General features: G+C 44.2%; 1 protein-coding gene across 1 annotated transcript in view; it reads left to right on the top strand.

The window, feature by feature from the left end:
* The first annotated feature begins 18,737 nt into the window (after positions 1 to 18,737).
* Positions 18,738 to 24,157, top strand: part of LOC110517586 (stromal membrane-associated protein 2) — a 59,361-nt gene continuing 53,941 nt past the window's right edge. The window contains exon 1 of the mRNA XM_036953659.1: positions 18,738 to 19,352. Coding sequence (XP_036809554.1) covers positions 19,244 to 19,352 — 109 coding nt within the window. The 5' untranslated portion in view covers positions 18,738 to 19,243. The remainder of the gene's footprint in view (positions 19,353 to 24,157) is intronic.

The following is a 24,157-nucleotide window of genomic DNA, read 5'->3' as shown; positions in this document are numbered from 1 at the left end:
GGCAGCACAAATAGCATGCGTTTGTTTATAGGTTCAAGTAAAACCTCATTTCATTGCGAGTGTCCTGCCTTCCAACAATTATTGCTTCATAACAAAACATCTGCAGTGACAATGCCCATCTACCTAGAAGGGAACTTAGTTCCGTTTTTGAAGATATCCTTCGTGGTGTACCAGCCTGATGTCTCTCTACTTTGACTTGCGATGACAGAGGAAAAGGTTTGTGCAGAACTGCAACGACACTTTGTGTTTAAATAAAGTATACTTGTTAGTTTCAGGACATTTATACTGTACGCAGCGGAGTAGAACAAACGTGCCTGAGTGTCAAGACGTAGCAGGGACGTTTCGGTCGTCACTAGTTACCACATAATTATGGCTAAACCACTCCTATTTCGACGATGTATAAAATAAGATAAAAAAATTAAAAAAAACTAACCTTAACCCTAACCACACTACTAACATTATCCATAACCCTAACTTTAAATTAAGACCAAAAAGAGTTACTTTTTATTTTCAATCATTTTTTTAAACAATATAGTCAACTTGGACTTTGTGGCTGTGGTAACTAGTGACAACCGGACATTTCATCATGCAAGTTGTTGCAGGAAGCGTTGCTGTGATTGGTTTTGAATGTTCTGTATTGACATATTCCCCTCCTTTTTCTTGGGAGCTGGCGTTCTAAAATTCCTGGCTGTGACCTTGCAGGTCAGCAGAATGGAATTTGTAGCCTACTGAAAGTATCCTGGGTGTGAGTCTGTTTCTCACCCGGGTATGAGTCTGTTTAAATAGCATTCCACTCCTTGTACTCTGTGTCATAATGCCAAAGATCGTTTAAAATTACAGAAGTGGCAAGGAGTGTAATGATAGCTAAACAGACTGAACGATAGCTAAACAGACTGAACGATAGCTAAACAGACTGAACGATAGCTAAACAGACTGAACGATAGCTAAAACAGACTGAACGATAGCTAAACAGACTGAACGATAGCTAAAACAGACTGAACGATAGCTAAACAGACTGAACGATAGCTAAACAGACTGAACGATAGCTAAAACAGACTGAACGATAGCTAAACAGACTGAACGATAGCTAAACAGACTGAACGATAGCTGAACAGACTGAACGATAGCTAAACAGACTGAACGATAGCTAAACAGACTGAACGATAGCTGAACAGACTGAACGATAGCTAAACAGACTGAACGATAGCTAAACAGACTGAACGATAGCTGAACAGACTGAACGATAGCTAAACAGACTGAACGATAGCTAAACAGACTGAACGATAGCTAAACAGACTGAACGATAGCTAAACAGACTGAACGATAGCTGAACAGACTGAACGATAGCTAAACAGACTGAACGATAGCTAAACAGACTGAACGATAGCTAAACAGACTGAACGATAGCTAAACAGACTGAACGATAGCTAAACAGATTGGTACCCAGACTAGTCGGTTTCTGCGCTCTGGCCAACTCCTTATAAAATTGTTATGCCAAACAGTTGAGCTTGACAATGACAATGGAATAGGCGAAAGCACAAACCGACCTGGGACCAGGCTACAGACAGACCTGGGACCAGGCTACACAGACCTGGGACCAGGCTACAGACAGACCTGGGACCAGGCTACAGACAGATCTGGGGTCAGGCTACAGACAGATCTGGGACCAGGCTACAGACAGACTACAGGCTACAGACAGACCTGGGACCAGGCTACAGACAGACCTGGGACCAGGCTACAGACAGATCTGGGATCAGGCTACACAGACCTGGGACCAGGCTACAGACAGACCTGGGACCAGGCTACAGACAGATCTGGGACCAGGCTACAGACAGATCTGGGACCAGGCTACAGACAGACCTGGGACCAGGCTTAACTGAAAGACTCAAAGAAGTATCAATGTCAAAGCCTTCAAATGAGAAAGTACAAGAAGGATGGGGAAGATAATCAGATTAACAATAGACCTACACCTGCATAACAATAGACCTACACCTGCGTGCATTGGGAGTGAGTTACAGAAGACTAATGACACTTTCTAATTCACTTTTGTATTTTTATTTAACGTTTTTAAAACTAATTTCTCATGTAGACACATCAACATGCCATCAACTATTTAGTTTAGTAAAGGCTGATTGAACATTATATTTTATGAACTTTATATGAGATTAAACCATTTACCGAGATGTGTTACTGAATCTATATCATGCTGGTGTAACGTTCGCATTCCTCATCCATGGCTACAGTTCCGTATAAGATTATTTAACTACAGTATCTAGTCAACTTGCTAACTTATTCAGTGGTTGTTCAACACATTTCTACCGGTAAAATAACATATTTTCAGTAGTAAATGTGTTCAATTATAGACACGGTATAAAAACGGGATAATCAACCCGGAGCTCTAACGTTATACGTTCTTTAGAAAATAATGAACGACGCGCTCGCGGTGAACAGACCTTTCCCTTTTATAGCGTAATTTAACACATTTACTACTGAAAATGTGTTATTTTACCGGTAGAAATGCGTTGAACAACCACTGAATAAACTAGCAAGTTGACTAGATGCTGTAGTTACAGGAGTTGCCGTGGTAACCAAACAGACTTGCTAGTTTAGCTTAACCAAACCCTCAGTCCTAGCTCGCTATTATGAAATCTAATTCGACAATACCAGTACTGTTTTCAATTGGACTTTTGCAATTCTAAGCAGCTCAAACTAAACATGTAAATGAACTATAGCCATTGAATTCTATCGTGCATATATGCCGTGCGTAAAACAGGAAATAATCGACGATCTAGAATGCCCTTCAAGCCAATCAGAAAGGAGTATTCAACAATGCCAATATGTAATACACTATAATACACACTCTAGTTCACACAACGTATTCAGTACATATTATCGGTAAAAGGCAGAGATTATTGCACACAGTTCTAGTCTACAGTAGACCAGAGCATCAACAGTCCTACTCTACAGTAGACCAGAGCATCAACAGTCCTAGTCTACAGTAGACCAGAGCATCAACAGTTCTAGTTTGCAGTAGACCAGAGCATCAACAGTTCTAGTTTGCAGTAGACCAGAGCATCAACAGTTCTAGTCTACAGTAGACCAGAGCATCAACAGTCCTACTCTACAGTAGACCAGAGCATCAACAGTCCTAGTCTACAGTAGACCAGAGCATCAACAGTTCTAGTTTGCAGTAGACCAGAGCATCAACAGTTCTAGTCTACAGTAGACCAGAGCATCAACAGTCCTAGTCTACAGTAGACCAGAGCATCAACAGTCCTACTCTACAGTAGACCAGAACATCAACAGTCCTACTCTACAGTAGACCAGAACATCAACAGTCCTACTCTACAGTAGACCAGAGCATCAACAGTCCTAGTCTACAGTAGACCAGAGCATCAACAGTCCTACTCTACAGTAGACCAGAACATCAACAGTCCTACTCTACAGTAGACCAGAACATCAACAGTCCTAGTATACAGTAGACCAGAGCATCAACAGTCCTAGTATACAGTAGACCAGAGCATCAACAGTCCTAGTCTACAGTAGACCAGAGCATCAACAGTCCTAGTTTGCGGTAGACCCTACACAGGAGCATCAACATACACACATTGTCGCCACTTCATCAATATATAAATACAAATAATAGGTCCTTATTGTAAGAGGTCATTTGTTCTCAATTAATTAAATAAAGATTAAATACAATAAGCAGAGCTATTTACACACTTTGTTTTGTTTCGCTTCTTGGCTAAATAGTCCTGTGAGTTACAACTTAAGTAACACCTTTAAGTCTTTAACATAAAGAGAACAAACCCATAAATTAGTAAACAGGAAGTCACATGTGGCTCTAAATACATACACATGGTCTCAGGTTGCTTTCTTAGTACTGACATTGTTTTAGCTTATGCACATTACAATCTTACTGTATAACTTACTGTATAACTTACTGTATAACTTACTATATAACTTACTGTATAACTTACTATATAACTTACTATATAACTTACTATATAACTTACTGTATAACTTACTATATAACTTACTGTATAACTTACTATATAACTTACTATATAACTTACTATATAACTTACTGTATAACTTACTATATAACTTACTGTATAACTTACTATATAACTTACTATATAACTTAGTGTATAACTTATTGTTTAACTTATTGTTTAACTTACTACATAACTTACTATATAACTTACTGTATATCTTACTGTATAACTTACTGTAAAGCTTACTGTATAACTTATTGTTTAACTTACTGTACAACTTATTGTATAACTTATTGTTTAACTTACTGTAAAGCTTATTGTTTAACTTACTGTTTAACCTACTGTAAACTTACTGTAAAGTTTACTGTATAACTTATGGTATAACTTACTGTAAAGCTTACTGTATAACTTATTGTTAAACTTCCTGTATAACTTACTGTATAACTTACTGTAAAGCTTACTGTATAACTTATTGTTAAACTTCCTGTATAACTTACTGTATAACTTACTGTAAAGCTTACTGTATAACTTATTGTTAAACTTCCTGTATAACTTACTGTATAACTTATTGTTAAACTTCCTGTATAACTTACTGTAAAGCTTACTGTATAACTTATTGTTAAACTTCCTGTATAACTTACTGTATAACTTACTGTAAAGCTTACTGTATAACTTATTGTTACATTTCCTGTATAACTTACTGTAAAGCTTACTGTATAACTTATTGTTAAACTTCCTGTATAACTTACTGTCTACTTACTTTCACAATTGCACACAGTCGGTCATATCAGAGGTAGGTACCCTCCTTTATGGAACACTCCAGAACAGAGCTGAAATAGCGACCTATCGAAAGAGAGGCTCGCTGAAGGTGGACCAATCACAATTGGTAATACTGCAATAACATCTTCTCGTTTGCTCAGGTGAAGTATTTGCAGCCAGTAGAATCAATGGAACAGGACCCAGTACACCTGAGATTCCCAAAAGACCTGAAACAAGAGAGGACACACTTTAACAGGATACTATAGTGTGTGTGTGTGTGTGTGTCTGTGTGTGTGTGTGCGTGCGTGCGTGCGTGCGAGTGTGTGTGTGTGTGTGTAGAAGGAACATACCCAGGGAGATATGATGTGCAGGTCTCACACTCCTCCAGGCCCTCATGACGACATCCATCTCCACAGTACGCCCACCTACAATCTACAGGGAAGAGAGGGAGGGAGAGAGAGGAGGAGAGAGGGAGAGAGAGAGAGAGGGAGGGGGAGAGAGGGGGGGGGAGAGAGAGAGAGAGAGAGGGATGGAGAGAGAGAAGGAAGGGATGGCGAGAGAGAGGAGGAGAGAGGGAAGGAGAAAGAGAAGGAAGGGATGATGAGAGGGAGAGAGTGAAGGAAGGGAGAGAGAGAGAGGGGGGGAGAGAGAGCAGGAGAGAGAGATATAAGGAAGGGATGGAGAGAGAGAGGAGGAGAGATTGAAGGAGAGAGAGAAGAAAAGGATGATGAGAGGGACAGAGGGAGGGAGAGAGAGAGAAGGAAGGAGTGGAGAGAGAGAGATGGAGAGAGAGGAGGAGACAGAATGAAGGGATTGAGAGAGAGAGATGGAGAATGGGAGGGAGAGAAAGACAGACAGAGGAATGGTCTTGGGTAAACATATGTTTCCCATGCCAATAGAGCCCTTTGAATTTAATTGACAAATGGAGACAGAGAGAGTTCGGCTGAGGAGAAGCCCTCATTTCTTATTATAATTTAGCAGATGCTTTTATCCAAAGCGACACAGTCATGAGTGCATACATATGAGTGGTCCCCGGAATCGACCCATAAGAGTTGCTGTCCACTGGGCCTAGATTGTTGCTGTCCACTGGGCCCAGACTGTTGCAGTCCATTGGGCCCAGACTGTTGCTGTCTACTGGGGCTAGATTGTTGCTGTCCACTGGGCCCAGAATGTTGCTGTCCACTCGGCCTAGATTGTTGCTGTCCACTGGGCCCAGACTGTTGCTGTCCACTGGGCCTAGATTGTTGCTGTCCACTGGGCCTAGATTGTTGATGTCCACTGGGCCCAGACTGTTGCTGTCCATTGGGCCCAGACTGTTGCTGTCCACTGGGGCTAGATTGTTGCTGTCCACTCGGCCTAGACTGTTGCTGTCCACTGGGCCTAGATTGTTGCTGTCCACTGAACCTAGACTGTTGCTGTCCACTGGGCCTAGACTGTTGCTATCCACTGGGCCTAGACTGTTGCTGTCCACTGGGCCTAGACTGTTGCTGTCTACTGGCCCTAGACTGTTGCAGTCCACTGGGCCCAGACTGTTGCTGTCCACTGGGCCCAGACTGTTGCTGTCACTGGGACTAGATTGTTGCTGTCCACTGGGCCTAGACTGTTGCTGTCCACTGGGCCGAGATTGTTGCTGTCCACTGGGCCTAGACTGTTGCTGTCCACTTGGCCTAGACTGTTGCTAGCCACTGGACCCAGGCTGTAGCTGTCCACTGGGCCTAGACTGTTGCTATCCACTGGGCCTAGACTGTTGCTGTCGACTGGGCCTAGATTGTTGATGTCCACTGGGCCTAAATTGTTGCTGTCCACTGGGCCCAGACTGTTGCTCTCCACTGGGCCCAGACTGTTGCTGTCCACTGGGCCTAGACTGTTGCTGTCCACTGGGCCTAGACTGTTGCTGTCCACTGGGCCTAGACTGTTGCTATCCACTGGGCCTAGACTGTTGCTGTCCACTGGGCCTAGACTCTTGCTATCCACTGGGCCTAGACTGTTGCTATCCACTGGGCCTAGACTGTTGCTGTCCACTGGGCAGATTGTTGCTGTCCACTGGGCCCAGACTGTTAAAGTCCATTGGGCCCAGACTGTTGCTGTCCACTGGGCCTAGATTGTTGCTGTCCACTGGGCCCAAACTGTTGCAGTCCATTGGGCCCAGACTGTTGCTGTCCACTGGGGCTAGATTGTTGCTGTCCACTGGGCCTAGATTGTTGCTATCCACTGGGCCTAGACTGTTGCTGTCCACTGGGCCTAGACTGTTGCTGTCCACTGGGCCTAGACTGTTGCTGTCCACTGGCCCTAGATTGTTGCAGTCCACTTGGCCCAGACTGTAGCTGTCCACTGGGCCCAGACTGTTGCTGTCACTGGGACTAGATTGTTGCTGTCCACTGGGCCTAGACTGTTGCTGTCCACTGGCCCTAGATTGTTGCAGTCCACTTGGCCCAGACTGTTGCTGTCCACTGGGCCTAGACTGTTGCTGTCGACTGGGCCTAGATTGTTGCTGTCCACTGGGCCCAGACTGTTGCTGTCCACTGGGCCCAGACTGTTGCTGTCCACTGGGCCCAGATTGTTGCTGTCCACTTGGCCCAGCCCAGACTGTTGCTGTCCACTGGGCCCAGACTGTTGCTGTGACTGGGACTAGATTGTTGCTGTCCACTGGGCCTAGACTGTTGCTGTCCACTGGGCCGAGATTGTTGCTGTCCACTGGGACGAGATTGTTGCTGTCCACTGGGCCTAGACTGTTACTGTTCACAGGGGCTAGACTGTTGCTGTGCACTGGGCCTAGACTGTTGCTATCCACTGGGCCTAGACTGTTGCTATCCACTGGGCCTAGACTGTTGCTGTCGACTGGGCCTAGATTGTTGCTGTCCACTGGGCCCAGACTGTTGCTGTCCACTGGGCCCAGGCTGTTGCTGTCCACTGGGCCCAGACTGTTGCTGTCCACTGGGCCCAGACTGTTGCTGCCCACTGGGCCTAGACTGATGCTGTCCACTGGGCCCAGAGTGTTGCTTTCCACTGGGCCCAGATTGTTGATGTCCACTAGGCCCAGACTGTTGCTTTCCACTGGGCCCAGACTGTTGCTCTCCACTGGGCCTAGATTGTTGCTGTCCACTGGGCCCAGACTGTTGCTGTCATCGGGCCCAGACTGCTCCTGTGCTGCTGAAGTTGGAATCCAGATTCTGACGCTGTCCACTTCAGTGGTGTTGAATCTCCCATTGCCACTACAACAGCTTGTTTTACCTACCCCTGTTACCACCATAGTTTCCTGACTTTCCCATGATATCAACGTGAAGGACAGACCCATGATATCAACATGAAGGACAGACCCATGATATCAACATGAAGGACAGACCCATGATATCAACATGATGGACAGACCCATGATATCAACATGAAGGACAGACCCATGATATCAACATGAAGGACAGACCCATGATATCAACATGAAGGACAGACCCATGATATCAACATGATGGACAGACCCATGATATCAACGTGAAGGACAGACCCATGATATCAACATGAAGGATAGACCCATGATATCAACATGAAGGACAGACCCATGATATCAACATGAAGGATAGATCCATTATATCAACATGATGGACAGACCCATGATATCAACATGAAGGACAGACCAATTATATCAACATGATGGACAGACCCATGATATCAACATGATGGACAGACCCATGATATCAACATGAAGGACAGACCCATGATATCAACATGATGGACAGACCCATGATATCAACGTGAAGGACAGACCCATGATATCAACATGAAGGATAGACCCATGATATCAACATGAAGGACAGACCCATGATATCAACATGAAGGACAGACCCATGATATCAACGTGAAGGACAGACCCATGATATCAACATGAAGGACAGACCCATGATATCAACATGAAGGACAGACCCATGATATCAACGTGAAGGACAGACCCATGATATCAACATGATGGACAGACCCATGATATCAACATGAAGGACAGACCCATGATATCAACATGAAGGACAGACCCATGATATCAACATGATGGACAGACCCATGATATCAACATGAAGGACAGACCCATGATATCAACATGAAGGACAGACCCATGATATCAACATGAAGGACAGACCCATGATATCAACGTGAAGGACAGACCCATGATATCAACATGAAGGACAGACCCATGATATCAACATGAAGAACAGACCCATGATATCAACATGAAGGACAGACCCATGATATCAACGTGAAGGACAGACCCATGATATCAACATGAAGGACAGACCCATGATATCAACATGATGGACAGACCCATGATATCAACGTGAAGGACAGACCCATGATATCAACATGAAGGACAGACCCATGATATCAACATGATGGACAGACCCATGATATCAACATGAAGGACAGACCCATGATATCAACATGATGGACAGACCCATGATATCAACATGATGGACAGACCCATGATATCAACATGAAGGACAGACCCATGATATCAACATGAAGGACAGACCCATGATATCAACATGATGGACAGACCCATGATATCAACATGAAGGACAGACCCATGATATCAACATGAAGGATAGACCCATGATATCAACATGAAGGACAGACCCATGATATCAACGTGAAGGACAGACCCATGATATCAACATGAAGGACAGACCCATGATATCAACATGAAGGACAGACCCATGATATCAACATGAAGGACAGACCCATGATATCAACATGAAGGACAGACCCATGATATCAACATGAAGGACAGACCCATGATATCAACGTGAAGGACAGACCCATGATATCAACGTGAAGGACAGACCCATTATATCAACGTGAAGGACAGACACTATGTGTCGTTGGTAAGGACAGAGTTGGTCTATAGTCTTCGGCCTGTTGGTTTCTCCTCAAGACACTCATATTGTGTAAAAAGGGTTGTATATGATGGGAAGGATTTACCTCAAATAGAAGGCTACTCTGCACAGAGGTTTAGTTTATCGCTCATGGAGTAGCCCAGCCCAGTGGGTTTTCCAACCTCTCTACAGAGACTCCCATCCGTTCTCTGTATTTGAACTATTCCACAGCCAGTGTAAAGGACATCACACTGCTTGCTTAGCGATTACCACTTCCTCCCGATTCGAGCCCATACCCGGCAGCGAACCCGGGACCTCTGCCTTGCTAGCACACGTGAAAAAAAAGCTTGCTATTTATTGGCACAAGTTGGGACACTTCATGCTGAGAAGTAAGTCCTATACATCCTCATGAGCTTCATTGGTACACCTGAACGAGTCGACTCATCGTCAAGCCCTTCAATAGCTGAATCAGGTAAACTAGTTCAGGGATACAACCAAATCCTGAAATGTCTGGGGGTCCCAGAGGAGAAGTTTTGAAACTCCACTGGCCTATCCTATAGTCTGGCCTATCCTATGGTATGGCCTATCCTATGGTATGGCCTATCCTATGGCCTATCCTATGGTATGGCCTATCCTATGGCCTATCCTATAGTCTGGCCTATCCTATGGCCTATCCTATAGTCTGGCCTATCCTATGGTATGGCCTATCCTATGGTATGGCCTATCCTATGGCCTATCCTATGGTCTGGCCTATCCTATGGCCTATCCTATGGTCTGTCCTATCCTATGGTTTGGCCTATCCTATGGCCTATCCTATAGTCTGGCCTATCCTATGGTCTGGCCTATCCTATGGCCTATCCTATTGTCTGGCCTATCCTATGGCCTATCCTATGGTCTGTCCTATCCTATGGTCTGGCCTATCCTATGGTCTGGCCTATCCTATGGTCTGTCCTATCCTATGGTTTGGCCTATCCTATGGTCTGGCCTATCCTATGGTCTGGCCTATCCTCTGGTCTGGCCTATCCTCTGGTCTGGCCTATCCTATGGTCTGGCCTATCCTATGGTCTGGCCTATCCTATGGTTTGGCCTATCCTATGGTCTGACCTATGGTCTGGCCTATCCTATGGTCTGGCGTATCCTATGGTCTGACCTATCCCATGGCCTGCCCTATCCTATGGTCTGGCCTATCCTATGGTCTGGCCCATCCTATGGTCTGGCCTATCCTATGGTCTGGCCTATCCTATGGCCTGACCTGAGATGCAGATTAAGCACAGCGGACAGCAGTGGCGGAATGGGACAATCCATCTGACGCTCAGAAGTGCAAGACAGTGGCCGTATCAGGTGAAGCTAACAGTAGGAACTAGCTCTGGTCCAGGGCACAAGACCGTATCAGGTGAAGCTAACAGTAGGGGGTATCTCTGGTCCATGGCACAAGACCGTATCAGGTGAAGCTAACACTAGGAGCTAGCTCTGGTCCAGGGCACAAGACCGTATCAGGAGAAGCTAACAGTAGTGGGTATCTCTGGTCCAGGGCACAAGACCGTATCAGGTGAAACTAACAGTAGGAACTAGCTCTGGTCCAGGGCACAAGACCGTATCAGGTGAAGCTAACAGTAGGGGGTATCTCTGGTCCATGGCACAAGACCGTATCAGGTGAAGTTAACAGTAGTGGGTATCTTGGTCCAGGGCACAAGACCGTATCAGGTGAAACTAACAGTAGAAACTAGCTCTGGTCCAGGGCACAAGACCGTATCAGGTGAAGCTAACAGTAGGGGGTATCTCTGGTCCATGGCACAAGACCGTATCAGGTGAAGCTAACAGTAGTGGGTATCTCTGGTCCAGGGCACAAGACCGTATCAGGAGAAGCTAACAGTAGTGGATATCTCTGGTCCATGGCACAAGACTGTATCAGGTGAAGCTAACAGTAGTGGGCATCTCTGGTCCATGGCACAAGACCGTATCAGGTGAAGCTAACAGTAGTGGGTATCTCTGGTCCATGGCACAGGACCGTATCAGGTGAAGCTAACAGTAGGGGCTAGCTCTGGTCCAGGGTGTTAGTTGTGTTTCTCTCCTAACCAGTGCCCTGTATTCATGGATGCAAAGAGAAGCCAGGCTTACCCCCCCAAAAAATTTACCAAATAAAAAATAAATAAAACATTAACGAATTTATCTTTCTTCTCTCTGTGTTTTCATAATTTCCCTTCAATTCGCAATAGCCTGAATATATCTCACCGTGTGAAACAGCGCCCCTCTGTCTCCGTATGTGTAGACCATATATCTGATGCTGTCTGGTCATAAAGAGTATGACATTGTTGACGCCCTTAGCATTGCATGCAAGGGAAGCAAATGATCATCTGGCCTCCCTTGATAAAAAATAAATAAACAAAAATAGCCAATCAGCGTTGAGATAAACTGAGTGAGCTCAACTGTGAATGGTCCTGGCGCACCAAAAACAAGTGTCAAGGGAAGTCAGATTGGATTTGGCTTCGCACCAATCACATCAATCACATGACACCACATCACATCAATCACATCAATCACATCACATCACATGACACAACATCACATCAATCACATATATCACATCACATGACACCACATCACATCACATCACATCACATGACACCACATCACATGACACCACATCACACTAATCAAATCAATCACATCACATCACATGACACCACATCACATCACATGACACCACATCACACCAATCACATCAATCACATCACATGACACCACATCACATCACATGACACCACATCAAACCCCAAGTGGTAAGGGTAGGCAACAACACATCTGCCACGCTGATCCTCAACACTGGGGCCCCTCAGGGGTGTGTGCTTTGTCCCCTTCTGTACTCCCTGTTCACCCACGACTGCGTGGCCAAGCACGACATTTCAGTACAGGCAGGAAGTCAGTGACCTGGCAGTGTGGTTCCAGGACAACATCCTCTCCCTCAATGTGAACAAGAACCCTAACCTAACCTAACCCTAACCCTAACCCTAAACCTAACCTTAACCAAGACAAAGGAGCTGCTCGTGGACTACAGGAAACGGAGGTCCGAACACGCCCCCTATTCACATCGCCGGTACAGAAGTGGAACAGGTTGAGAGCTTCAAGTTCCTTGGTGTCCAAATCAACAACAAACTATCATGTTCCAAACACACCAAGACAGTAGTGAAGAGGGCACGATAACACCTTTTCCCCCTCAGGAGACTGAAAAGATCCTCAAAGTTCTACAGCTGCACCATCGAGAGCATCCTGACCGGTTGCATCACTGCCTGGTATGGCTACTGCTCTGCATCTGACCGTAAGGCACTACAGAGAGTAGTGCGTACGGCCCAGTACATCACTGGGGCCAAGCTTCCTGCCATCCAGGACCTATATACTAGGCAGTGTCAGAGGAAGGCCCCAAAAATTGTCAAAGATTTTTGTCACCCTAGTCATAGACTGTTCTCTCTGCTACCGCACATCAAGCGGTTGCAGAGAGTTGTTTTTACAATGCTGCTACTCGTTGTTTATTATCTATGCATAGTCACAAATTACTTTACAAACTAGCCTGTACCCCCGCACATCGACTCGGTACCGGTACCCCTGTATATAGTCTCCACATTGACTCTGTACCGTAATACCCTGTATATAGCCTCCACATTGACTCTGTACCGGTACACCCTGTATATAGTCTCCACATTGACTCTGTACCGTAATACCCTGTATATAGCCTCCACATTGACTCTGTACCGTAACACCCTGTATATAGTCTCCACATTGACTCTGTAGCGTAACACCCTGTATATAGCCTCCCATTGACTCTGTACCGGTACCCCCTGTATATAGCCTCCCATTGACTCTGTACCGGTACCCCCTGTATATAGCCTCCACATTGACTCTGTACTGGTACCCCCTGTATATAACCTCCACATTGACTCTGTACCGGTACCCCCTGTATATAGCCTCCACATTGACTCTGTACTGGTACCCCCTGTATATATCCTCCACATTGACTCTGTACCGTAATACCCTGTATATAGCCTCCACATTGACTCTGTACTGGCACCCCCTGTATATAGTCTCCACATTGACTCTGTACCAGTACCCCCTGTATTTAGCCTCCACATTGACTCTGTACCAGTACCCCCTGTATAAAGCCTCCACATTGACTCTGTACCGGTACCCCCTGTATTTAGCCTCCACATTGACTCTGTACTGTAACACCCTGTATATAGTCTCCACATTGACTCTGTACCGTAACACCCTGTATATAACCTCCACATTGACTCTGTACCGTTACCCCCTGTATTTAGCCTCCACATTGACTCTGTACCGTAACCCCCTGTATATAGCCTCCACATTGACTCTGTACCGTAATACCCTGTATATAACCTCCACATTGACTCTGTACCGGTACCCCCTGTATTTAGCCTCCACATTGACTCTGTACCGTAACACCCTGTATATAGCCTCCACATTGACTCTGTACCGTAACACCCTGTATATAGCCTCCACATTGACTCTGTACCGTAACACCCTGTATATATCCTCCACATTGACTCTGTACCGTAACACCCTGTATATAGCCTCCACATTGACTCTGTACCGTAATACCCTGTATATAGTCTCCACATTGACTCTGTACCGTAACACCCTGTATATATCCTCCACATTGACTCTGTACCGGTACCCCTGTATATAGCCTCCATATTGACTCTGTACCATAACACCCTGTATATAGCCTCCACATTGACTCTGTACCGGTACCCCCTGTATATAGCCTCCATATTGACTCTGTACCATAACACCCTGTATATATCCTCCACATTGACTCTGTACCGGTACCCCCTGTATATAGCCTCCATATTGACTCTGTACCATAACACCCTGTATATAACCTCCACATTGACTCTGTACCGGTACCCCCTGTATTTAGCCTCCACATTGACTCTGTACCGTAACCCCCTGTATATAGCCTCCACATTGACTCTGTACCGTAATACCCTGTATATAACCTCCACATTGACTCTGTACCGGTACCCCCTGTATATAGCCACCACATTGACTCTGTACCGGTACCCCCTGTATATAGTCTCCACATTGACTCTGTACCGGTACCCCCTGTATATAGCCTCCACATTGACTCTGTACCATAACACCCTGTATATAGTCTCCACATTGACTCTGTACCGGTACACCCTGTATATAGCCTCCACATTGACTCTGTACTGGTGCCCCCTGTATGTAGCCTCCACATTGACTCTGTACCGTAACACCCTGTATATAGTCTCCACATTGACTCTGTACCGTAACACCCTGTATATAGCCTCCACATTGACTCTGTACCATAATACCCTGTATATAGTCTCCACATTGACTCTGTACCGTAACACCCTGTATATAGCCTCCACATTGACTCTGTACATTTATTGTGTTACTTGTTTTAATTTTTTACATGTTTGCTTTAGTTTATTTAGTAAATATTTTCTTCTTTCTCGAACAGCGTTGTTGGTTAAGTAAAGTAAGCATTTCAACCTGTTGTATTCAGCGCATGTGATAAATAACATTTGATTTGATTTGATTGACAGAAACAACTTGGAGTGTTGTATCTGGTTGTGTTGTTGTTCTCCGGTGGCTAGCTAGCTAAATAAAATGATCCTTTTTCCTAAATTAGCTACGGACAGAGATAACGATTTGGACTTGCGGTTTTACTTATATCCTCCTTACTAGCCAATGATTATAACGACGATTCTGATCCAACCATAAACTACATTGTGCCCCTGGACTAAGAGAGGATGGATGTTCAACATGTAGCTAAATGTAGAAGGCTAATGCTGATTGCTAATGCTAACTAGCTAACGTTGGCCATGAAAGGAAGTTAAGCAGTTTTAGCCAGTTAGCCTCGGACAATGACAGTCATATGACAGCCTATGACAGTCATACACCCTTTCGTCAACATGAAAGAGAGGAGGATGGTATTGGCGTTACTCTACAAGTAGGGTGACTCAACATGTTTTTTCTACACACACACACGCACACATGTACACACACATGTACACACACATGTACACACACACACACACACACACACATGTACACACACATGTACACACACATGTACACACACACACACACACACACACACACACACACACACACACACACACTCACACACACAGTCTCAGCAGCTGATGAACCAGAGGGAGAGGCTAACATATTTTACTTCAACTCAACTAAGACAAGAGAAGGGCCACACCATATTTAGCTTTCGTTGATTGGACTAAATAGTGTTTGGTATCTTTTTAGTTGTCAATGTGTTAGACTGAGCAGAGTTGATTTTGATGATGTTGAAATGTTGAAGTGTAAATGGTGCTGAAATAGTGGAGGCAGCTCCGGTTTTCTTTGCGTCTTTCAGTAACTCCTTTCTGGTGTGAAAAACGTTCTTGACCCTGCTGTAGGCCATATAACTGTTTGTTACAGATGTCGCTCTCTCCGGTTTTCCAATGAAACAAAAGGAGTGGTTGAATTTATTCTGCCACTGTGTCTTCTTATTGTCTCAGCCTTTTAGGCCTACTGTAGATATCACGATCACAAGGCATATGAACTAACAGGTTACAGGGCAAACTACACAATTATCACAATAAATAGGTTGTAATATGGCTTGGCTTCCACAGGGATCTTACCCACGCACCCCTACTGTTAGTAGAAGAACGGCCACGTAACGCCCAGAGCGACGTTGTCACTTTAGTACAAATTGGCTGCAGTAACAGTAAGTCACTTCTCATGATTGACCACAAGGTGGCGTAAATGAGATCAGACAGACAAGTGAGTATGTTGTCTGAATTTCCATCTCCACAGAGAAAAAGCCAGGTCTATTTAAAGTGGAACTGACAGCATTTTAGCAACAGGAAATTTAAAATTTAAAATCTGTTCATATTCAACCCCCAAGAAAGAATGTGACACTTTAGAAAGAAAGAAACATTCTGAGAAATGAGCACTTAGACAAAAGTCCTTTTCACATTTTCACCGTGTATTTAGACAATTACTAGACATTGCAGTCAATAAAACCTAATAAAAACATCTCTCCTTCAAGACCTGGGTTCAAGAACCCGGAGTCTACGCAGACCGTAGCCAATCAGAGCTACAGAAAACAATCCAATTGCCAAACAGATATGCCATTCTTAACTTTGAACCAGACTGTGTGTTTACAGGCCGTTGCAACAGGGAGACATTAGAACATTAGATCATTAGATCATTAGAACATTATAACATTAGATCATTAGATCATTAGAACAATAGAACATTAGATCATTAGATCATTAGAACATTAGATCATTAATCATTAGATCATTAGAACATTATAACATTAGATCATTAGATCATTAGAACATTAGATCATTAGATCATTAGAACATTAGATCATTGGAACATTAGATCATTAATCATTAGATCATTAGAACATTATAACATTAGATCATTAGATCATTAGATCATTAGAACATTAGATCATGAATCATTAGATCATTAGAACATTATAACTTAGAACATTAGATCATTAGAACATTAGAACATTAGATCATTAGATCATTAGATCATTATAACATTAGATCATTAGAACATTAGATCATTAGATCCTTAGAACATTAGATCATTAGAACATTAGATCATTATAACATTATAACATTAGATCATTAGATCATTAGATCATTAGAACATTAGATCATTAATCATTAGAACATTAGATCATTAAATCATTAGATCATTAGATCATTAGAACGCATTCGCCAAAAGCCACAAATAATATTTGTGTATTATGTAAATACTACAGGATTCGTCTTACATTTGCAAACTTTACAGTCCTACTGATCAACAAACAACCATGAAAATGTCGGCTCTGTCTCTCCCTCAGTTATACACATCAACAACAACAAGATCAACAGCTATAATGTTAGCCAGAACAAGATGAGCTAAAAATCTAACAAAAGGAACATTAGAGATAAACCCTCTCAAACTGTTTCAGCTAGTTGCCCGTCAAAATTGCACTGGTAAATGAGGGGGGATTGCAGCCTACTCGTCGTTCCGCAGCTTGCCTGCCAATGCATTCATTCTTGTCCCAACCAAGAACCCAAACTAGCTAGCTACTTCCAGACACAAATGAGAGAACACCTCACTCTGAACATTTCACTCACCGTAGCAACGCTGGTCTGGCTGTTTATATGTTATCTACAGCATTCGTGACTAACTATTACTTATTCTGTCTATGTTTACTGATACCGGTCATATTCAGCAGGTGCACGTTAGTAAATTCATCAGTCAGACAATAGTGCTCTGGAATCAAGAGTAGATAGCCAGAGTGAATTTGCGAACTAAAGAAGAGATATATACTAACTGGATAACAGTTGTTCGAGTTCGTCCTAGTGCTTTACATGTATGAGGCCCTGGGTTCAATCCCTGGCATCTCCATGAAACTGACTACTTGATAGTTGCTAGTTCAATTTTCAGCCTTAGTTACATGTATCCGTTTTTGTCCAGAATATCGAGTCATTGAAACTGAACCAGTGCATCCCGAATGGAGGCAGCAAACTATGTACCAGGCCAGCTGGGATTTACAAACTGATAGCAATATCTTTTGGACAACTAATAAATGTATTGGTGAATTAAATATATCTATTCTGCCAACACTACCGTCTTGTACCTCATATAACTTTGAGTCAAATATAACCTATTTTTAAAACCTCTTGTAAAGGTCAGTTTTGTAGCATAAACTGGGAATTTGATATTTTTGGACTGGATATTAAGATTGTCTGTATGTTTATTAATATCTGCAGAAGTAGTTTAAAACGCGTTCATTTGAACTTTAAAGCCAGGTGTCCTTGTTGGCTGCAATGCAGGTGTTTGGGAAGATTAGCATTCATAGGTAGTTTCGTTTAAATAGTTAGCATAAATGCTCAAGCTACCATTTCACTCAAGCATGAGTTATAGGCCTAATGTATAAACCTGTGAAATAAATTATGGCGCGCCGACAGGAAGTGGGAAACGCTTGTGTGTTTGTGTGTCCGCCCGCGTGCGCGGCGCGCTGTGTTTGAGCGGCGAGGATGCGGTCAGTTCGAGGAGAGAGAGAGAGAGAGTGTGTGTGTGTGTGTGAGAGAGAGAGAAAGAGGTGTGAACTGTCAGACGAGAGGACTCGATACCGATGCGCTTGAAAGGAGTGAAGCAAAACCGCTTGTTGCGCTATAATTTTACACAAGAAGACGGCAGGAAATATAGTTTTTTGTTGTTGTTGTTGTGATATTTACTACCTAATATAGATCTTTCGACGAAGCATAGGAGTGCAATAACAGGCTATAACCTCTGTCTTGCCAGGCCATTACTCATGCATTGTTGTAAGCTAACTGGGTAGCTTTGACTTAAGGGATTGTTCCATAACCTGAAAAACAAATCGCTTCCCTTTTTTGAAGAGGAAGAAGAGGAGGCGGGGACCGCATAGCTTCTTCTGTATTTCATTTGTCTGGGGTCTGGGTTTTTTTATTCTGCAAACGGAGCTTATCTGAATCAGGCTACTTCGTCTATCTTCATATTAGGACGACAGCGGCGGGTGTCGGAGAGGTGTGTGAGGAAGAGGAAGAGACAGGAATGATGATGATTGGTAAATCGGTAAAAGACATTGACAGATATCAAACTGTCCTCACTTCGCTACTGTCACTCGAGGAGAACAAATTCTGCGCGGATTGTAAATCCAAAGGTAAGGCAAATAACAACAAATAAAATACACAATTACAGCCAGCCAAATGTCATATAACTAAGTGTTTTGTATGGACAGAGACTGTACGCTATTATAGCCACCCATATGTCTGTGCAAAACGCCGTGTTCGGGGGTGGACACGACCAAACTGGGAACCTATGAGTCAACCTCCGTTTCATCAGTTTTACAGGAACCTACCCGGTCCGTCTTACCCAGGGAATACGGTCAACTGCATATATTGTGTAATACGATTAGCCTACTTTCAAGGTTGTTATATGAATTCCACTGTAGAGGTAGTAGCTGAAGGGAAAGGCACTTGCATTGACGTTCATGGTGTCCTCTCCTCTCTCTCCATACAAACTGTTTTGGGTTGAACCCTAGAGCAAGTCTGTCTGTCTGTCTCTGTCTGTCTGTCTGTCTGTCTGTGTGTGTTAGCAACAGTTATACTCTACAAGGGTTTTCTCACCAGCTATAGGCCTGTTTCTAGGGTAGATAAGGCATGTGTTCTGTAGAGAAGATATCTTTCTCTTTAGGGTTTACAGCTGACAAAACCTTAGGCCTTTTGCCCTAGGGTGAACTTCAAACCTGTTCCTATGGTGTAGACACACAACATATTCACATCGTTATATCTTATTATTATTATATTATATTATACTCATATCTTTCTGCTACTCGGTGTCTGTGCCCTCAGACAACACCAACTGATCTGAGTAGACAGATACACTCTTATTGGCCGTGAAATGCTACTTACAAGCCCTTAACCAACAAGGCAGATCAAGAAATAGAGTTAAGAAAATATTTACTAAATAAAGTAAACTACAAAATGAAATTAAAAGTAACACAATAAAATAACGAGGCTATGTGTATATATATATATATATATATATATATATATATATATATATATATATATATATATATATATATATATATATCTACTGTATACAGGGGGTACCGGTACCGAGTCAATGTGCACAGCTACAGGTTAGTTGAAGTCATTTGTACATGTAGGTAGGGGTAAAGTGACTATGCATCGATAATAAACAGAGAGTAACAGCAGTGTAAAAACAAGGGGGGGGGGGGGGCAATGTAATCCTCCTGGTGGCCATTTGATTAGTTGTTCAGGAGTCTAATGAGGAGGGTAGAAACTGTTAAGGAGCCTTTTGGTCTTTTGGACTTGGCGCTCCGGTACCACTTGCTGTGCGGTAGCAAAGAGATCAGTCTAAGACTAGGGCGGCTGGAGTCTTTCACAATTTTTTGGGGCCTTCCTCTGACACCGCCTGGTATAGAGGTCCTGGATGGCAGGAAGCTTGGCCCCAGTTCGCACTACCCTCTGTACCAGTCAGGATGCTCTCGATGGTGCAACTGTATTACTTTTTTGAGGATCTGGGGACCCATGCCAAATCTTTTCAGTCTTCTGAGGGGGAAAAGGTGTTGTCCTGCCCTCTTCACGACTGTCTTGGTGTGTCTGGACCATGATAGTTTGTTGTTGATGTGGACACCAAGTAACTTGAAACTCTCGACCCGCTCCACTCCACTTCTGTCCCGTCGATGTTAGTGGGGGCCTGTTCGGCCCTCCTTGTCCTATAGTCCACGAGCAGCTCCTTTGTCTTGTTCACATTGAGGGAGAGGTTGTTGTCCTGGAACCACACTGCCAGGTCACTGACCTCCTCCCTATAGGCTGTCTCATCGTTGTCGGTGATCAGGCCGACCACTGTTGTGTCATCAAACTTAATTATGGTGTTGGAGTCATGCTTGGCCACGCAGTCGTGGTTGAACAGGGAGTTCAGGAGGGGACTAAGCACGCACCCCTGAGGGGCCCCCGTGTTGAGGATCCGCGTGTCAGACGTGTTGTTACCTACCCTTACCACCTGGGGGCGGTTCGTCAGGAAGTCCAGGATCCAGTTGCAGAGGGAGGTGTTTAGTCCCAGGGTCCTTAGTTTAGTGATGAGCTTCCTGGTGTTGAACGCTGAGCTGTAGTCAATGAACAGCATTGTCACATAGGTGTTCCCTTTGTCCAGGTGGGGAAGGGCAGTGTGGAGTGCGATTGAGATTGCGTCATCTGTGGATCTGTTGAGGCAGTAGGTGAATTGGAGTGGGTCTAGGGTATCCGGGAGGATGCTGTTGATGTGAGCCATGACCAGCCTTTGAAAGCACTTCATGGCTACCGATGTGAGTGCTACGGGCCGGTAATCATTTAGACAGGTTACCTTTGCTTCCTTGGACACAGGGACTGTGGTGGTCAGCTTGAAACATGTTGGTATTACATACTCGGTCAGGGAGAGGTTGAAAATGTCAGTGAAGACACTTGATAGTTGGTCCGTACATGCTCTGACTACACGTCCTGGTAATCAGGCCTTCTGAATGTTGTTCTTTTTAAAGGTCTTGCTCACTTCGGCTACGGAGAGCGTGATCATACAGTCGTCCATAATATCCGGTGCTCTCATGCAGGCTTCAGTGTTGCTTGCTTCAAAGCGAGCATACAAGGCATTTGTGTGCGTCTCTGTGTATGGAGTAAAGGTGGTCTAGAGTTTTTTTCCCTCTGGTTGCTCATGTGACATGCGGGTAAAAATGAGGTAAATCGGATTTAAGTTTGCCTGCATTGAAGCCCCCGGCCACAAGGAGCACAGATTCAGGATTAGCATTTTCTTGTTTATTTTATGGCCTTGTAGAGTTGGTTGAGAGGGGTCTTAGTGCCAGCATCGGTCTGTGGTGATAAATAGACGGCTACGAATAATACAGATGAGAACTCTCTTGGTATATAGTGTGGTCTACAGCTTATCATGAGCTATTCTACCTCAGGCGAGCAAAACCTCAAGACTTCTTTCATTTTAAACGTTGCGCTCCAGCTGTTATTGACCTCGTCTTTCCAGATGTAGCTGCTCTGTCCTGCCGATGAGTCGTGTCGTTGTTCAGCCACAACTCGGGGAAACATAAGATATTACAGTTTTTAATGTCCCGTTGGTAGGATAGTCTCTAAACGGAGATCATCCAGTTTATTCTCCAGTGATTGCACTTTGGCCAATAGAACGAATGGTAGAGGCGGTTTAACCACTCGCCGACAAATTCTCACAAAGGTACCCCGACCTCTGCCCGCTGTATTTCCGTCTTTTTCTTCACGTGAATGGCGGAGATTTGGGCCTGGTCTCGGAGGAAGCTGTGTATCCTTCGCGTCAGAAAATATCTTCGTCCAGTTCGAGGTGAATAATCGCTGTTCTGATATCCAGAATCTCTTTTCGGTCACAAGAGACGGTAGCAGCAACATTATGTACAAAACAAGTTACACACATTGCTTAAAAAAACCTAACACAATAGCACAGTTGGTTAGGAGCCTGTAATCGGCTAGCTATCCCTGCCGGCGCCATTATCCATCTTCTACGCTGACCCCACCTACGTTCTCCTTGTGTTTTATTCTACTCATCGACCAGAAATCTCCAAGCTGATTGAATGTCCTTGTCCTTGGACTGTGTTATGTGGATCATGAGCATTAAACAAATTCTGAACCCAGGCATACACACACACACACACACACACACAATGAGTCTGTGCACAATAGTTTGTTTGTGACTCCTGTGAAAGTCAAACAGCAGACAGACAATGTTTTATTTTTAGATTAAGGGCTTTTTATTAGACGGTTTGAAGAGACAATCTGGTTACACTCCCGTGACACGCATACTTCCTGTTCCATTTGATCTCTCCTGTCTGGGTCTATTTCTCCTTTCCTGTCTGGGTCTATTTCTCCTTTCCTGTCTGGGTCTATTTCTCCTCTCCTGTCTGGGTCTATTTCTCCTCTCCTGTCTGGGTCTATTTCTCCTCTCCTCTCCTGTCTGGGTCTATTTCTCCTCTCCTCTCCTGTCTGGGTCTATTTCTCCTTTCCTGTCTGGGTCTATTTCTCCTTTCCTGTCTGGGTCTATTTCTCCTTTCCTGTCTGGGTCTATTTCTCCTCTCCTGTCTGGGTCTATTTCTCCTATCCTCTCCTGTCTGGGTCTATTTCTCGTTTCCTGTCTGGGTCTATTTCTCCTTTCCTGTCTGGGTCTATTTCTCCTCTCCTGTCTGGGTCTATTTCTCCTCTCCCCTCCTATCTGGGTCTATTTCTCCTCTCCCCTCTTATCTGGGTCTATTTCTCCTCTCCTATCTGGGTCTATTTCTCCTCTCCTACCTTGGTTTATTTCTCCTCTCCTCTCCTATCTGAGTCTATTTCTCCTCTCCTATCTTGGTCTATTTCTCCTCTCCTCTCCTATCTTGGTCTATTTCTCCTCTCCTCTCCTATCTGAGTCTATTCTCCTTTCCTATCTGGGTTTATTTCTCCTTTCCTGTCTGGGTCTATTTCTCCTTTCCTATCTGGGTTTATTTCTCCTTTCCTGTCTGGGTCTATTTCTCCTTTCCTATCTGGGTCTATTTCTCCTCTCCTCTCCGGGTCTATTTCTCCTCTCCTCTCCGGGTCTATTTCTCCTCTCCTCTCTTATCTGGGTCTATTTATCATCTTCTATCTTGGTCTATGTCTCCTCTCCTATCTTGGTCTATTTCTCCTCTTCTATCTTGGTCTATGTCTCCTCTCCTATCTGGGTCTATTTCTCCTCTTCTATCTTGGTCTTTGTCTCCTCTCCTCTCCAATCTGGGTATATTTCCCCTCTCCTCTCCTATCTGGGTCTATTTCTCCTCTCCTATCTGGGTCAATTTCTCTTCTTCTATCTTGGTCTATGTCTCCTCTCCTATCTTGGTCTATTTCTCCTCTCCTGTCCTATCTGGGTCTATTTCTCCAATTCTATCTGGGTCTATTTCTCCTCTCCTCTCCTATCTGGGTC

The sequence above is a fragment of the Oncorhynchus mykiss genome, chromosome 18, assembly GCF_013265735.2.
Source record: "Oncorhynchus mykiss isolate Arlee chromosome 18, USDA_OmykA_1.1, whole genome shotgun sequence".
Lineage (NCBI taxonomy): Eukaryota > Metazoa > Chordata > Actinopteri > Salmoniformes > Salmonidae > Oncorhynchus > Oncorhynchus mykiss.
Note: the sequence above shows the minus strand (reverse complement) of the source record. Positions and strands in the feature narration are given on the sequence as shown.